The 18,590-nt window shown below is 45.0% G+C and overlaps 1 protein-coding gene across 2 annotated transcripts in view; it reads left to right on the top strand.

Annotated features, from left to right (window-relative positions):
- The first annotated feature begins 4,397 nt into the window (after positions 1-4,397).
- YY1 (YY1 transcription factor) overlaps positions 4,398-18,590 on the top strand; it is a 37,251-nt gene continuing 23,058 nt past the window's right edge. The window contains exon 1 of one of the 2 annotated variants that reach the window (XM_048854669.2): positions 4,398-5,387. In XM_048854669.2, coding sequence (XP_048710626.1) covers positions 4,694-5,387 — 694 coding nt within the window. In that variant the 5' untranslated portion in view covers positions 4,398-4,693. The remainder of the gene's footprint in view (positions 5,388-18,590) is intronic. The other variant, XM_048854666.2, reaches the window with a different exon arrangement.

Here is an 18,590-nt window from a genome sequence, read left to right on the forward strand (position 1 = left end):
CTTTTATATGGGATCAAAAATAGCTTTTCTATACATAAGAATGTTGCAATGCTAATGTTTCGTATCATCCAGTTTAAGACTAGATATAAGTTCTACAGATTCCCACTGGTAAGACCAGTCACTTCTAACTCTGAAAATTCATGAGAAATTGGACTCTAATCCTGTCATTGGCCCAGAACTGAATATTACCTATCCTGAACTTCAGACTTGTGTAACTTTGTGGGAAAACTCCACAGTTAGGGGCAGCAGGAGGAAAGCTTGTTTGTTTTAAAGCAGGAATGTTTGTTTTTTAAATGGTGGCTATATGAAAGATGCACCCATGTTTGGAATATCAGTCTTGATAGATGGACTAGTTAGTAGTCAGATAGCAGGTGTGGTCAGAGGTGCATGAAAAATGGAATTTAATTACATGACACTACCACAATATGAAATATTGAAAACCAAAACATTATTTGAGGATCAAGAAACCTGGAGATTTCTAGGTAGGGAAGGAGTGAGGCTATCAAAAGGAGAAAAGAGGGGAAAAAAGTAGGAAGAGAAGTAGAGATGATAGCATGATAGAAAGGTAGGGCTTGAACTGTGTTAAATTATTTTTAAATCAGGCTAGCTTTCAGGAGCAGTCTAACAACACTTTTGCCCATTTTTTGTTTTCTTTAACATGTGAATATTATGTTTTTGTTATAAATGGAATGCTTGTTTACTCATTAAACATTTCCAGGTCTAATAACACCTCCAAGATGAGTTTATTTAACAATATCTTCCTACCACTTATTTACAGCACTTTCCGTCAGTGTATCTCAAAGCACTTTTCAAAGAAGGTAAGTATCGTACCCCCATTTTATAGATACAGAATCTGAGGCACAGAGGAATAGCTAGGTTGTTTTCAGTGGTGGCAGATGACAGAACAAGGAGCTATGGTCTCAAATTGCAGTGGGGCAGGTCTAACTAGGTTGGATATTAGGAAAAACTATTTCACTAGGAGGGTGATGAAGCACTGGAATGGGTTAACTAGGGAGGTGGTGGAATCTCCATCCTTAGAGGTTTTTAAGGCCCGGCTTGACAAAGCCCTGGCTGGGATGATTCAGTTGCAGTTGGTCCTGGTTTGAGCAGGAGATTAGACTAGATGACCTCCTAAAGTCTCTTTCAATCCTAATCTTCTATGATTTGCCCTAAATCATGCAGCAGGCCAGTGGCAGAGCTGGAAAAAGAATCCAAATCTTCTGAGTCCCATCCAGCCCAGTGCTCTGTCTACTAACTAGAGCATGCCTAATTGCAAACACTTTGACTTCTGCATTTATTCAGCCCAGGAGATAGTTTATTACAACAGGGACAACAACTAATGTCTATTTGTTTAATTTTATATTTAAATGCACACATGCTTACATGTTTGCAAAGATAAAGAAAACACCCCCATGAATGCAGAGCATTTGGAGTGACATTTTTTTCCTCTGTAGCTATTCACACAATAAACTGTGTTTGGGCTAAAGTCCCTGGAACACGAAAAGGGCTGGAACTGGAAGGGTCTACAGCCGTTCGGGGCAGGGGAATCAAAGAAAGTGAAATGACTACAGCAGAAAGCCAATGCTTTTCAGCAATGTGTCCTTTTTTTGAGGGCTGTTAAGTTCTGTGACTGAAGGGGTTGTGTTTTCAGAAGAAAGAAGGCTAAAACAAAGAAGTGCTTAAAATATCCATTCATACCTGGAGTCACTATTTGGGGGAAAAATCCATCTGGCATAAGCCTTGCTAGGGGTGGGAAAATGCCCCACTTAACATGTCCATCCTCCCTCCCTAACCTGATTCTACTCATTATGGACTTTTAGTAGCAGGTAATTATATTGTACATGTAGTGTTCACTCCACATAGCAATTGTACACAACTAACAAACTGCAATGTACTACTCATATTAAATTCTACACTGCAGTGAACCAAGTTATTGTTCATTTCACTTGATTATAGAAGTTGCATTGCTTTAAATCTACAAATTCGGGAGATTGCCTTCAATATTGTTCATCTGCACAGGAGCAAGATGGAGCATTCTCATTGGCAAGCAGTATTTTAACTGCATAATTTTAGTTTATGATTGAATGAGATAGCTTGCTGAAAAACACCGTGCAGTATACATGTCTTCCCAGAAACAACTTTTTCCCCCCTTCTTGAGCACGTAGGCAGCAACACAGTTGTAAAATTCAAGTAGATCTTCATTTTCCAAACTGCCCCGTATGGATTTGTGGTGCTTTTCAGAGATAACACACAGCCTCTACTCCAAAGACTGTACAATCTAAGGCCCTGGTCCTGCATAGGGATCTTCTTCAGGAAGTGCTTCATTAGGACTTCATGTAGGTACAAGACTCTGCATTGGCAGATCTCAATGCAGGATTGGGGTCTAAAGGCCCAATTCTACAAGTCTTTCTTGTGTAGTAGTCCTACCAAAATCAAGGGCTTGCAGATCAGGTCAAACAGAGGAGGAAGGATCAGAGGGGAAAGTTAAAAAGTGATTAGGAAATAAGGATACTTGTTGGTTGCAGTCTACATTTATTACATTTTTAATATCACATTTAAAAGCTGCATCTGATTTTTCATATTACTTGTTTTGATATATTTCATCTTGTTTCATTAAGGCTCTTTGATCACTTGAACTCTGTTTCATGTTTGAAGTTTTGCATATCTGATTAACTTGGCACAAGTATACTAGGCAGCCTAGTTGGTTGGTGGGGGTGGTTGTTATTTGTACTTAGGTGGAGTAGAATGGAGGGGGTGTCATTATTTTTAGATTTAGCCTAGGTCAACAGAAAGGATTAAAAGGAAACAACCATCATAATCATGCAGTAATTCTTACCCATTACAAACCACAGAATATGAAATGAAATGTTTTGAAATCCATTTGCTGTCACTTTACTGGTGGACAATGACAATCAAATCAATTTCACTTTTGTTTAATCAGTTTCATTTTAATGTTTTCAGTACTGGAAACTTAGTTTTAAAACAATTTTACAGTGGAATTTCTGAATAAGTTGTTGAGTCATTTTCATAAGCTTTTATGTTTAAAAGGAACTCATTCTTACAAACTGGAAACTTTGAACCAAATTTAAATTGACACTGTTTACTCTGTGATTGAAATAGACTACAGGGTTTTCCCAAAATCCTCCTTGAGAATTTAAATGCAGTCATTACTGTACTACCTGCCCGAAAGTTAAAAAACAAACAACAACACACTCCAATTTCTAACACTGTACAATTACCTAAATAATAGCAAGGATAGGAGAGTAGTCAGGTCACTGTCTACTGGTGTTATTGATTGCTGTTGCCTGGACCTGCTCTGAGCAGAGCAGCTAGCCAGCAGTCAGTCTACACTGATGACAGTGAGACACTTCATGAGGTAGGGGTGGAACAGTCTAGGAGATACAGCCTATTTGTTTTCCTTTAAATGGACAACAGCTAGTAAGTAGCCGTTTATTTTGCAGTTTGCTAGGGGTTCTTCACTTTTTATCCTAAACCGTTTGATTTTACACAAGTATAGGATTTCTCCTTCAGCAGCCAGCTGCATGGCAGTGACAGGGTAAAAGTAATTAACCGAGCTTGTAAAGTACAGTCCTGTAGATTTACTATAGTCTCCCCCTCTTATCTTACTTGTTGCACAGATCCCAAAGCACCCTCCTCCTGCTAAGGTGCATGTCTTCCGGTTAACACTTGTCTGTTGTTTTGGCCAGGGCGAGTCATCCGGTTTAAAACACAGGGATGCGTTACACTAAAACCGTATCGCCGCAAGTGCTTTTTCTTCACTATAAATCAGATGTAACTTCGCCAGAAAGCGCCAGACACTGAGCAGGAGGATCGCTTGGGAGAGCGCTACTCGACCCCAGCACTAGGAATAATAAAAAGGGAAGGGCCCACAGTCGCCTGCCAGCTGTGCCGAGCCAGGAGCTTGCGGACGAGAGGTGCGAGCTCTCGGGCCCTCTAGAAGAACAAGCTGGAACCACGGTTGGCTCCGCCCGCCGGTGCGGCCCGGTTTCCAGGGGCGCGGCGGGAGCACTGAGCGAGCGCCCCGCCGCAGGCCCACGGGGGTGACTCACCCCGGCTCAGCCCTGGGGCGTGTTCCCCGGGGCGCTTGCAGCTCCGCCACGGCTCGTCACAGAGACCGGGAGGGAAGCGGGGTCACGAGCATAGCAACCGTCCTCGTACGTCGTTTCCGCTCCGCAGGGGCAAAAGAAAGGACCTGGAGAGAGTGACAGCTTCCTCCCTAGTCGCTGTCGACTCGGGTCTTCCGCAAGAAGCAGGGATAGGCTGGGAGGGCTAGGGGGCGTGCCCTGCTGCCCAGCGATAGGCTGTTTATGGTAAAGGGCAGGGCCTCGGTGCCAGACGCTCTCCAGTAGGCTGTCCGGGTTGAAGGGGCGTGTCCCCAGTGCTAGGCGCGGTATGATAGGCTGCTTAGCGTGAGAGGGTGAGTCCCGGCGGCAGCAGCCTCCAGGGGCTGAGGTCCGTCTCGGCGGTAGCGGCGGAAGTCTCGCGAGGGAGCGTAGCCGGGATTTGGCGGCTGGCTGCCTCCCTCTCGCTGGCTGCGAGGAGCTGCCTGGTGTTTGTGTGGAAGGGGGAGGAGGAGAAGGAAGGGAAGCGAGAGGAGCCCGAGCCCCTTCGCCTGCCCGCTGAGGGGAGCGGACCGGACCCTCCGCCCGCTCGTCCCCTCCCTCGCCCCACCATGGCCTCGGGAGACACCCTCTACATCGCCACGGACGGCTCGGAGATGCCGGCCGAGATCGTGGAGCTGCACGAGATCGAGGTGGAGACCATCCCAGTGGAGACCATCGAGACGACCGTGGTGGGCGGCGAGGAGGACGAGGACGAGGAGGATGAGGATGAATGCTGCGAGGAGTGCGGCCCGCACCACCCGCCCCATCACTATCACCACCACCACCAGCCCATGATCGCGCTGCAGCCGCTCGTCTCGGACGGAGACCCCAGCGGAGCGGGTGGCGGCGCGGGTGGCGGCGGCGGGGGTCAGCTCCACCTGCACCATCACCAGGAGGTGATCCTGGTGCAGACCCGTGAGGAGGTGGTGGGGGGAGACGACTCGGACGGGCTGCGAGCCGACGACGGTTTCGAGGACCAGATCCTCATCCCGGTGCCGGCCCCCGCCGGGGAGGACGAGTATATCGAGCAGACCCTGGTCACCGTGGCCGCCGCCGGCAGCAAGAGCGGTGGGGGCGGCGGCTCGTCCTCGGCCGGAGGCCGCGTCAAGAAGGGCGGCAGCGGAAAGAAAAGCAGCAAGAAGAGTTACCTGAGCGGGGGAGGCGGCGGTGGGGCCGAAGGCGGCGGAGGCAGGAAATGGGAGCAGAAGCAGGTGCAGATCAAGACCCTGGAGGGGGAGTTCTCAGTCACCATGTGGGCCTCGGGTAAGTGCGCGCCGGGCCCCTCCCTCCCCGGGCCCTAGGCCCCGCCGGGCGCCCATCAGCTCTGCCAGGCCGGTTTTGTTTTGAAGGGAGGCCATGTTTTGATGTGTGTGATGGGCGCCGCCATGTTCATCGCCAGGGCAAGTATGGCGGCTCCCCCGAAAAGATGGCGGGGTCTGCGCTGCTGCTGCTCCTGCTCCTGCCCGGCTCCGGTGGGGGGAAGGAAAGATGGCGGCGGCCGCCAAGATGGCGGCGGGGGGGAGGGGGAGCGAGAGGGAGGCAGCGCGCTGCTGGCTTCTGGACTAGGCCGCAATGGCGTAGTTTCTGCAGCAGGGGGAGGCGGGGTGTGCGGGCGGGCACGGTGCGGGGTGAACCCAGCCTCCTTTCCTCGCCCCCATTGGCTCCATCTCCCCCCCCCCCCGCTTCTCTTTCTCCCCGGCTCTCTCTTCCCTGCCATCGGCTCTCTCCCTTTCCTGCTCCCACTTCTCCGCGTCGGCTCTCCGCCTCGTCTCTCTCGCAGCCGCCTCCACCAGCGCCCCTTCCGCGCCCCGTCTCGCTCTGCCTGCCGGTTCCCTCCTTTCCCTCCCTTCTGTCCGCCGCACACCCGGGGCCCCATTGGGCTGCATTTTAATGCTGAACATGGGCCGCAGCCCCGGATGACGCGTGTACTTCAGCCCGTGACCGTTATATGAGGGGGGCGGAGGAGAATAAATGGCTGCCTGAGCGCCGCCCGCCTCAGCGCTCACGCTGCAAGTTGGTCGTTAGGGCAGTGGGAGGGTTACGGGCGCTGCCTGCCGAGGGGTGGGTGCTTGTGCCTCATTGGGGCACTTGTGACTTCCCTGGTTCCAAGTGAGCCCAGTGGGCGAGCCCGCTCTGGTGTGCTTCTACACTGGGGACTCAAGCCCTTTGCAAGAGGGGCTGGGTGTGGGTGGCTACTTTGCCTGACATGGGGTGGAGGCTAAGAGAGGAAAACACCTTTCTTATGACTGTGTGTGTGCGCGCACTCTTCTCTATCTAGAGGGTGATCAGATACCAAAATGATAGGGGCCTTAGAAATAACCAAGATAGGAGCGTGGATCTCTTGTCAGCAGCTCTGGAGGAAGGGGGTGGATCTTATGTCAGAGAAGCCTTGGTCCTTGGCAGCATCTTGGAGGGTGGGGGAGGGTTTGCCTGTGGATCCTGTCTTGCGCTTGGAAATGTTTCAGCTCTGCCTTTTCCCATTTGATAATAACCGTGTCAGATGCTCTTTCAGTTCGTCTGTTTTAGGGGCGGGGAATTTACACCTGTCAAAGAAATTCTTAGAAAATGTAAAATCCAGTGTAATACAACATTTTAACCTTTTGTGATAGGGATGGTGGACGGTTGTGCTTGCAGGGTTAGGAATCAACCTGATTTTGTTTCTGGATTTGCGAATGTGTTTTATTCCAGGTATGGTTTTCTCTCTCTTACTTTTGAAGTGTTTTGTAGATTTCTGGAAGAGCTAGGCAACAAGCAGTGCAGAATTGTTACTTGCTGTGTCTTCTCTGTAAGAATCACATTAACACCTGCCCTCCAGCAAAATATATTAGTAGATCAGTTGTTCGCTGAAACTGTGTGAATGTGTGTACGCTGTTCATGGAGAGCTGGCTGTTATGAGTCTTGAGGAAGAGGTTGGAATTCCATCTTCCACTGCTAACTACTACTATTACCTCGAGTGTCATAACTTTGAAAAAAAATTTATACTCTGAATTTTAACTCATAGAATGCAATAGTGGTCAAGCAGGTAGAAGAGACAATGTGCACAAAAAATACAGTTTAGAGCATCTGCCACTGTAAGCTGTAAACTAAGCTGTGTAGTGTTGCCATAGCCTGTGTCTAGTTGTGGTCAGTTGAAGGTACTGTTAAGATAGCTGAAAACAAATGACCAGGGGACAACTGAATAAACAGGCTACAGGAGATTGCCAAAATCCGTTAGCAAGTGCTAGTGTGCATTTGAATTCTGCACTTCAAAGTGTCTAAGCTTTTAGCAAGCACCATACTGTTATACATACAGATTAGTACTTCATTTAAAAGAAGTAAAATAGATGTAATGAATGAGCCTGATATCCTAATATAAAACTGGTATAAATGAGAGAAACCCCATTGATATCAGTGGACTCTGTTCCTTATACTAATGAGAGGAGAATTTGTCCATGTTTGTAATAGTTTATCAGAGATTTTTGAATTATACTGGCACAACTGACTGCTCCACATATTTAGATTGTAATCCAATGGTGTGGGGTTGCTTATTTTTAATTCTTATAGTAATAGTCTTTTGCTAGAAATCAGGGCTACTTTCTTTGTTAGGGCTGGTCTACACCAGGAATTTACTGGCAGAGCTGCATCTCTCGGGTGTGGTATGAGTCTTGGGTATGAAAAATCCACACCCTTGAGAGAGACATAGCTATGCTGACTCTACCCCTGTTCTAGACGGTGCTTGGCCAGTGGAAGAATTCTTCCGTCCACCTAGCTTCTCTCATGGAGGTGTATTACACAGATGGGAGAGCCCCTCCTGTCAGTGTAGACATTACCTATGCTGAAGTGCTACAATAGCACACTTAGGGCTTGGCTACACTTACATTTTATAGCGCTCTAACTTGCTGGCTCAGGGGTGTGAAAAATCACAACTCCACAAGCAGCATACCCAAAAACTCCACCTCCCTCAACAGGGGAGAAGCTTGTTAGTAGTATACTGTTATCACAGAAGATAATAAAATAGGACTTTTGACATCACATATTTCAACTAAACAAGGCTTAAATTAGTGGCTTTTAAATGTTTTGCACCATTGAGCCAACTGTGCAAACTGTATGGCATGAACAAGTCCTTAATTACCTGGTAAGACTTCATGTCTGACTTAGAAATTTAGTAAAAAGCTCATCAAAGAGAGAAAAATAAACAAGTGGCATGTCAAGATATGGATTCTGTGTGGCTTGCCTCTGGGTGTTTCAACGAGGAACAAGGGCACTTTGCCTTCAAACACTGTCAAGCAGTGGTCTCCAACCTTTTTATGCATAAGATCACATTTTGAATTTAAGTGAAACCTAGGATCTACCTTTCCCCAAGGTTGTGTGCCCCCCCCCATCTCCAGTTGCTTGCTCTCCCCCACCCTTAACTCACTTTCACAGGGTTGGGGTTTGGGAGGGCGTGCGGGCTCTGGCCTGGGGCTGAGGGGTTCAGGGTGTGGGAGAGGACTCTGGGCTGAGCCTGTGGAGGGGGTGATGGGTGCAAGCTCTGGGAGGAAGTTTTGGTGCAGGAGGGGGCTCCAGGCTGGGGCAGAGTGTTGGGGTGTGGGGTGCGGGCTCAGGGAGGGGGATCAGGGCAGGAGATGAGGAGTGCAGGAGGGGGTACGGGCTCTGGGAGGGAGTTTGGATGCAGGAGGGTGTTCTGGGCTGGGGCAGAGTGTTGGGGTGCAGGAGGAAGTATGGGGTGCTGGCTCTGGGAGTGAGCTCAGAGCTGGGGCAGCGATTTGGGGTGCAGGACTGCATATGGGGTGTTGGCTCCAGGAGGGGGCTGGGGGTTGGGATGCAGGCTCCTGTCAGGGGGAACTTACCTCTGGTGGCTCCTAGTTGGTGGGGCTAAGGCAGGCTCCCGGCCCCACAAGGCTCCCAGAAGCGGTCAACATGCCCCTGGAGTGGGGCACATGGCTCCGCGTGCTGCCTCTCTGCCGGCACTGCTCCCATTGGCTACAGTTCCCCATTCCCAGCCAATGGGAGCTGCAGGGGCGGTGCTTGCAGGCAAGAGCAGCGTGCAGAGACCCTTGCACCTTCTTTTTTTTTTTTTTTTCCCCCTCTGCCCCACTGAGGCCGCGAGGGCATGTTGACTGCTTCTGGGAGTGGTGTGGGGCCAGGGAAGGCAGGGAGCCTGCCTTCGCAGCAGCCCCGTTACACCACTGGACTTTTAGCGGCCGGAGATTGCAATCAACTGGAAGAGTCTCCAGGATCAACCGGTTGGTTACCACTGCTACTGAGCAATATAAATTAACAGATCCATGCCATTTTCCAATGCTATTAAAGTGATTGATAAACCAGTATTGGTAAATTTAGGGCTCAGATCTTTCTTTCAAATGAGCGTTACCATACATCTTCTAAAATCATGCATATATAGTAATCTATTAGATGTGAGCCTGTGTACCTTAAAAGGTGAGTATTTAGTGTTGTATGGTTGTCCGGTTGTCCGTTGCAGCACTGTTGTTGGTAACCATTTAGGCTTTCCATAAAAGTGCTCTTATGTCTCCTTCTGTATTCTGCCATATCAGAACTTGACAAACACAAGGTTGGTTTTAAATAAAATATTAGTTTGAAAACAGTAATGCTTTATGGCAGTTCTTCAAGCTAACTTCAGCTTTGCATCTGGAAAGCTTTCTGACTTACTTCCTTTCATATATGTGGAAGTACAAGGAACAGTGATCTCTGATCTGTTAAATATTTCTTCAGATATTTGAAAATTATTATAAACTCTTCAAGCGTATTCTTACACCAGATGTTCCCAAACTTGGTTTGTGACTTGTTCAGGGTAAGCCCCTGGCAGGCCGCAAGACGCTTTGTTTACCTGAGCGTCCGCAGGTACAGCCGCTTGCGGCTCCCAGGGGCTGTGGTTTGCCGTTCCTGGCCAGTGTTTGGGAACCCCTGTCCTACACTGAGTAGCCTCTCTGTACTGTCCATAGTTTATCTCCAATGTATGCATTGGGTGCCATTCATGATCGGAGAAAATCGTGTGTGGAATGAATGGTGCTGTTTGCTCCAGTGAGGAAAAGGCCCTGATTCTCTTTTATAAACTGGGAAAATTCTGGGATTTTTGTGGCACAAGAATGCACACTTGTTTTTTTATAACTTTTAAATATAATCTGTAATTTAAAGTAATGCATTGCTATTTAGCTTTTTAACTGATACTTCAAAATCTGTAACTTACTAGATCTGTTGCTTTTTGTTATACCTGTTTTCTGTTCCTGGCTTCAGACCCCACTGTTGTTAAAATATATACTGTAGTAGTACTCAGAGGCCACAGTCTGGATCGGAGCCTCGTTATGGTAGGGAGTATGCAAACAGCTTTGTTTTTTCCTTTCTATAATCAAGTTGTCTCTCTCTTTACCCTTCTGTGTTCTTGATGTTTCCCTGACACCTTACAACTTTTGTTTTCTGGAAATGTGGAACGACTACGTGCTTCTTGGTTTTAGGGAGAATGGGTTGAGGAAATGCGATTCTACACCTCCCTCCTCCCCAGCATCATAGCTCTCTTCCACTACCCTCCAAGCTTCGATTTGAGTCCTCATCTTCAATGAATAGGGTCAGTGCTGGGTTCTGGATAGTAGCAGTAAAAACTTACAAAACCCCAGTCAGATTGCACTCTTACTGAAGCTTGTCAAAGCTCTGAGCAGCACTGGAGCTCTTTGCAGACTGGGGATGACTGCTGAAATTGTGGCTCCAGAAAGACTTGTTGTTTTAAACGCTAAGCTTAGAACATGAGGGCCTGGTTTACACACACTGCATGGATTCAACTAAATTAGCTTCTAAATTATAACTTACTTCTGTGAGGCCTCTTAAAATAGGGTTGTGGCTAAAATTGATTTAGCTTAATTTGGTAATACCACAAAAGAGTTGCATTGATTTAGTTAAATTGTGCAGTTTCTGTGAGTAGACCAGTCCTAAGCCATCCCCTTCAGCTGTTGAGCATTGTGTTCAAAAAAACAAACACATTTTTGAGTGTCATATGCTTGGACAGGAGTTGACAGAAAAATTACTCCTGGGGGAATTCTGTGCCTGTGCACAATTTGTCCCCCCACAGATATTCTCTCCCCCTCTCCCCCCCTGCAAAATATAGGTTCTACTGGAGAGGTGTTGCAGTTACACCTTTCGCCCACCAGGGGCTGCCATGGTGCCAGAAGAGATGTCAGTTCATTCCCAGGCTCCTTCCCTCTCCCTCAGCCCCTGACTCCCCCAAGCCTTTGCTTCTGAGGGCTGCAGGAAATATGTTCTTGTTTTGTAGTTTAAATGAATTACTCAAAGTTCTGTATTAATATGCCTTGTTAGGAATCTATTTGTCAAAACATTTCCTGACTTTTTTGGGGAGTGGTGGGGGGGAGATGATCTGTTTTGTTAGACTTACTTGCTGACAGGTATTTTGAAATAAATTCTCAAACTAATTGAAACTGGTGTGGTTCTATTGTGGTGTTTTGACAAATAAAATATGCAGAATTTTAATTGTCACATAATTCCCCTGGGAATACAAGATGTAGTAGTCTGAGAGGGCCAAAATACATGAATGATAAAAATTGTAGTATTCTTGATAATTTTATAGTTCCATCTCAGTGGACTTCCATTTAAATGTCAGTTTAAGATTATGCTCAGCGTCACATCAAAGCATCTAGGAAGCTTTGACTTCTGCCTTTCGTGGGTTGTTTTTCCTTGTCCAGCATCTAGTGTTGTCTGTCATTAGAAGTACAGTAACTGCCATACTTACCAGACCAGACTCCTAATTCAGGAAGGTGCAAAAATCTCCAGGTAATGAACAACTATGGAATAAGGTGCTTATCGGAGAACTTATTCCCAGTTGAGGCAAGTAGTGATTGGCCTATATCCTCAAGCAGAGGACAATAACCTTTTTTTTTAATCCTGATTCATAAAACAGTGGACATTTTGGGGATCCTTAAGTATTAATCTGCTGTCAGCCTGTAAAACTGTCACAAGTTCAACTGTAAATATTTTCTTTCCCCTGTCTTAAATGTAATGTCTTTCAATTGTGAGGGTAAGTCTCACATTTGTAGCATTAATTATTTTAAATACCTATCAAGTTGCTTCTCACTTGGTTGTTTCTATACTAGAGTCCTAGTCTTTTAGTCAACTTGTTTTAGTTTTAAATAGATTAAAATAACTATAATGCATAATTAACATATAGGAGAAAGTGCTTTTGTTAAAGGTTCAGTTAAAGACTTGCGCCTTGCAATTAAAATGAGAGCACGCACAACATATCTAAGAACCCTATAAGTCCTCCAGCAAAACAAAACATCAGACTTCATGTTCCTGATCTTTCTAAGGGGAGAGAGAACTTTTCAGAACTTTTTCCTAAATCATAAAGAATCGGATACAAAGGAGTTTTTAAGCTGGATTTTTAGGTAGTTCTTTATCTTATTTATACCTTTGTGGTCGCAGCATCCTGCGCAGCGGTGAAAGGTTAGGCTGTATATGTTATCAGGAGTTGCTGTTTCTATGCTTAGGAAGAGGTTAAGTAACCCAGTGAAATACAGAAAAAATGTTTGTTTTTTGTTGTTGTTGTCATCTTCCATTGAGAACTGGAATTCTTAAGCTTCAGGTAGCTTTAAAAAGCTTTGTTCCATCTCAGTGCTTGAGGTAACAGTCATTAAAATTGGGTTGGAATGGAGATGGGGAGCTGAGGCATGAAGTTAATTAGAATGACTTAAGTTAAAGTTGGTATTTTTTTCAACTGCCCCAGCTGGAAATGAATAGAGTCCACCACTGTATAGGTGGACACCCATCTTTCCAGTGGTGGGTGGCATTCATTTCTGGCACGGGCAGACAGAGAAAAAGTACCTTAAATCTGGTGTGGATTGTTTGGACAAGTGCAGTGCTCTTTTGGTACCAATCCAGGAGTTGGTATAGGAAATCTCACACTGATCTAAGGTCTAATTTTCAGTCCTTCATTAATGGTGCATATGTGAATGAGGGGAAGAACACATATTTTCAGCATTTGCTTAGTAGCTGAAGTTGTGTTCCGCTTTGCGTAATGCAACTTTATTGGCTTAGTTCTCGAAAATAAAATCTTGTGTGTGGGCATAGACGTGTGCACAAAAACACTCCTTTTGGTGCCTTACACGCATGGTCTACTCTTTATTACCATTCTCACTCCATTTTTTGACTTCCCATTTACTTTTTTTTTACCAGGTGGCCTTCAAGATCAGCCCCAGGTGAAGTGTCACAAAATATTATGTGGAGGTGACAAATGTTTGAACTGTTTGGCTGGGGAGGAGCACACAGCAGACTGGTCACCCCAAACCAGTGAGGTTTCTGGTTACTGCTGCAATGTGTGTATTTTGTAATAATTATAAGTGCTGTAAGAGCTTTTGTGCAAGGTGGACTGCATACTACCTTGACCGCTAATGGGTAGTCCATGTTAATGGAGGGTGAAGTCACAGTACCAACCAGTTCCCAAATCCTCACACTGTGGCTTTCTTCTCCCTTCCACTGGATGTTTGGTGACCTGGAGAGTTAATGTAAGTGTCATTGTCATGTTTCATGGTGGCCTCACATAAATGTTGAAGTCAAATCATGGCAAGATCAATATGTGCAGCACTTAATCAATTCATATATCATCTAGTGATGTGATAATCAGGTTGGGTGACCTGGGCAGAGAAGAACCCTGTTCACAATACGTGCAATGCACATTACACACAACCCAGCAGTCAATTAGGTAAACAGTAGGTGAGGCAGAATGGAACTTATAACAAGAGGTTTGGCACATAACTAGAGAATTTAGCAAGCTAGCAACAATTTTCTTCCAAACATAATAACTAAGAAGCCATTTTGCCAGAAGAGATCAACGAGCAGTGGCCACAGATGTGCTGTACCAGTCCTGCCACACAAATCTGCTTGTATGTCTTTTAACCATTCTTGCCATTGTCCAGGACAATGCAGAAAGTCAGCATGTTGCAGGAGATTGTGATTCTGGTGACAAGGCTTGAAGAGACTATTACTATTAGCAGATGGTCCTGTGTATTCCTCAGCCACTGAATTCATTCTTTACCACAGAATTTTATTCCAAAATTTTAACTTTTTTAAACCAAACATTCTAATCTTGTGATTATGAAGATAACATTGAAAAGGTGAACTGAGAATAAGATGATGGAATGTTGTCTTTCCGAGTTTACAGAAGGCCTGAAACAATAGCTCTTAGATGCATCTGCCCTGCATCTCAGTCAGGAGGTTCAAAGATTGCAAAATTTGTGGCATCTTGGGGATTGGTGGGGGAAGGAGGGATGCAAGAATTTGGCATTTAATGAACCAAGCAACCAGCGACTTTCTGTCCTTGTGCACTCTTAGGAGTTGTCTGCAGCTCCCTTATGTTCTCCAGCTTTCCCAGAAGTGGGATTTATTTCAATTACAGTATGTTCTCCTTGCTCTGTAATCGATAGAGCCAGATAACAGGGCTCTGGAAAAAACAGGTCATGGAAATGAAGGGTATCTACGGAGATCTAAACAAAAATACTGACTGCAAAAGCTAAGAGTTCTTTTCATGGCATTTGGGTGTGTTTGCTACAGAATTTTGTCCTATTGTCCCAGAGTACGGAGGACCCTAATTATCGAACCTAATAAACATGACCATTTCCACTTTTCCTACCAAACCAGCTGGCTGCCACTTGACAAGATATTTGGACAGGGTAATCTCTACCCTTTCACTTTCCAGATAAAATCCAACAGCAGAATGTATCTTGTAATGTTACTGTAATTTAAAATCTGCCGTACACAGTGGAGTTGCACCAAAATCAGTAAAATACGTTGTATGCTAGGGGGTGTCTTCACAACACAGTTAGCTTGAGCATAACTTAAGTTACTGTTGTGAACACCTTTTCTTCACGATAGTGTCAGTATGAATTTGAAGGTGCCCAGCTTAAGATGTGTATCGCCTATATCCACGGTACTTGAACTGTCCAGTAGGAAGAACTTCCACTTCAGGTATGGAGCTTTATCCAAGTATCCTCTCGTGTCCTCAGCAGAGACTCCGGATTCCACTTTGCAAGAGGATGTTTAGCATGATGCAGACATCCCAGTGTCTCTCTTGATTCTCTTAAAGGCAGTATCTCTGTATGCCCTCTGTCAGGTTTTTTTGTGTTTGGTTTTTTGTTAGCAGTCATGTCAGCCTGATGAGTACTGGAAGTAGACACTCTCTCCTTAGAGTGCTGGTAGTGCAATTTTCATGCTGATAAAGTGGTTCTTGATGGGCAAACCTGGCATTTGTCCGTGAAGTCACTTCTAGATTCCATAAATCACAGGAGATAGCACATATTAGTCCTGTCCCATGTTACCATTGGAAAAGCTGTGGCACACCTGGCATATGGACACTGTACTAAAATATGTTTAGTCAAATCCAGACTGTTGAGAAAATCGAGATAATCAGGGCTCTCACATGGCTGTAAGGGAAAAAAGTCTTGAAGCCTAAAATATCTAGGGGCATAGCTGGTGTCTGATATACAGGGCTTAGATTGCCTTCACCCATGTCAACTACTGTAGAGTTAGTTGGTGATCAGCATATGGATTAGCCTAGCCCAGGTATGAGGCTCAGTGGTGCTTTACTCACCTGTGTGGTACTAGGACTTCTGGGGGCGTATCCCATGGTTCTTTATGCTGCAGTAAATTGAGCTGCTATATGCATCTTTCCCAGTGAATTGTGGAAGATCTTTTTCTCTTTCTGGACATTGTCAGCAGGGTGGGGAGTGGGAAGGTCCCTTCTGGCCCTGTATATATCTGATTCTGTGAAGACCTTGGGGGACTATTAGCACTAAAGTAGTTGAGCCTGCATTCTCACTACAAGTGGTGGGTTACCAGCAAGAGTGAAAGTCTGACTTGGGCTTTTGTCTATAGCCCCACATGAGCCAGCTAGCAAAGGTTGAAAGCACCAGTAACTTTGGGTGAAAGTTTTGTGTGTGGAAAGGATTGTGGTTAGAGGCAGTCCCTAAGTAAGAACCATGGCTTACAGAGAGATCCTAACAGCAGTAACGGGCTCTTTGGAAATGTATGCTTCCTAAGAAGAAATCTCCCAAACAGCTACTTGGTGGTCGTGTTCATTCACTTATAAAATACTTCGTAATAGAGGTGCAGGCCTGATCTGTTGCTGTCTTGGGGAGGATATTGAATGCTGTAGTGTCTCAGGAACTGCTTTATGCATAGTTATTTTAATTTGTTTTAGGTTACGTTGGAAAATTTTCTCACTCTAGGGTACATACTGATGAAATTCCATTGTAAAAACTATAGAAACTACTGTGCTGAAAAACATTTACTACCTACCTGCCAAAAAGAAAATTTTGGGTAAGTTCCCCAGATAGTGTTTTTTGTTTTTGTTTTGTTAGCCTTGTGGCTAAAAAAAATCACTATTTGCTAGGTACCAAAACAAAGTTTTCATGCTTTGTGGTAGGCGCACTCATAGTTACTAGTGTTTTACTCAGTAATTTACTCATGTAGAACATGGTTTTCAACATATTTGTGGAAATGATCTTAGTTGGCAGGCTCTTCAGAAGGAGAGGCATATCTCTGAGGTAGTCTCTGACAGTTCTGAATTCTTCCCCCAAAGCTGTAAGTAAGCATTATAGAATCTGTGGCTCGTGCTACTAGAAAAAAGGATACTCTTTAGGAATATATGTATACAATTTTCTTATTTACTAGCTCATCTGACATGAGGCTGAAAGTGAAAACTAACCTCTGTCTCTTGTAAATATCGCCAAACTCAGATTGGAAGTTGGGAGAGGGTATAGAACTAGCTAAACAAGAGAGGCTATCAAAATTTGTTCTGCTCCAAGGATTCAGGAGGTGTAAAACTGTATTCAGAAATACATAAAACTTCTAGGAAGTTTATAGTTCTGTTTCTACCTGTCATAAATGTCACTTATTACTGTTCATAAGCTACTAACCATTTGGAAGAACACTGTTGAGCTTGAGGCTTCTGCATTTATAACACCTTCCTAAATTAGAGTGGTGGCTTCTCTTGTAGGTGCTGGAAAACGTATATGTTAAACATTTTGTACTTTCACTTTTAGTTAAATGTGAACAGTATTTTCAGCAGTTACTAGAGACAGAAACATGGAGAATCTGTAATATGAAGAGTAGGAAGACTTTCCAGGTTTTTTTGTTCAATAAGTATATTAGAGCTTTCTCTTTATAACTCTTTAACACATTTTTCTAACAAAATGAAAATGTATTTCATTTTTCACCATGAAACATTTAAGTGAACTGCTCTTTGAGCTGGTAGATAAGATTAAACTTCAAACTAGCAGTAACAATTCTAGAAATAGCTTGGTGTGGCATAGTTTAAAAGCAGGCATTACAAATTGGAGAGAGAGTTGTCATTTTGGTGGTATTTTTAAACACAAAGCTAAAAGAAAAGAGAAACTTCCTACAATGCAAGTCTTTTAGTACTCTTTTTTTCTCTTCTCTACCTTACTGAACAAAGGTGGTTTGTTACTTTTTGCATTTTATTGTATTTCTGTATCATGAATAACTGGAGCATACTAACCCAGGCTAGTTTTCTTTTTCCTTGTTTACTGTAGTCTTTCTGCCCCATCTAGTAAATTTTCTTTCTACTTCCTTTGCCTTGCCTTTTCTTAAAACTGGGGGAGCTATATCTGCCCCCTCTTATGCTGAGTCTTCGCTCTTTTCTGTTGCGCTACAAAGTGGGAGGGAGTTGATATTTTTCTGGTGTGGGTCTGGAGTTCGCTCATGGGACAAAGGTGGCTTGACAGAGCTACCCTAAATAAGCAGTGCAGTGGAAGTAAGATTATACTGGCAAGGAGGTTATTTATAACACTGTACGTACTGGACAGGTATACACTACGGCAGGGATCGACGCTCTGAGATCGATCTACTGGCGGTGGATTTCGTGGGTCTAGTAAAGATTGCTCTCCAGTCAACCCCTGTACTTTACCCCTGATGAAAAGAGTAAGGCAAGTCGATGGGAGATTTTTCTCCTGTCGACCCCCCATGGTGTTGACTCCAGCTACGTACTTCACATAGCTGGAGTTATGTAGCGTAGGTCGACTTACCACGGTAGTGTAGACATAGCCACTGTGAGCTGTGGTAGAGGCATTATGAGTAGAATAAAGGTGCCCCATACCTGTTAACATCATACCTGATGTTTCATTACTCTGATCCTCACTGTATTTTGGGAAGGCTCCTTGTGGATGTGGGGGAAAGGGGAGATGGCTCTGGGAGTCTTTCTCCCAGCAGGGAAACACTCTGAGATGAATACTTCCCTAAAGCCCTCTCCAAACTGAAGAGAGCTATTAGCCAGCTCCACCTGCTGGCTCAGGGGCTTTAAAACATCAGTAGAGAAACCAATATCTTCACCACTTCAGCAGGCTTGGGGGTGAGTGGGCAGCAGCACTGGGGACTCCTCCCTGCTCCCCGGCCTGGTGGGAAAAGGGAATCCAAAGGAGGATCTGCAGAGCTGGCAGAGAGGAATACTCCCTA

The sequence above is a fragment of the Caretta caretta genome, chromosome 6 (assembly GCF_965140235.1).
Source record: "Caretta caretta isolate rCarCar2 chromosome 6, rCarCar1.hap1, whole genome shotgun sequence".
Taxonomy (NCBI): Eukaryota; Metazoa; Chordata; order Testudines; family Cheloniidae; genus Caretta; species Caretta caretta.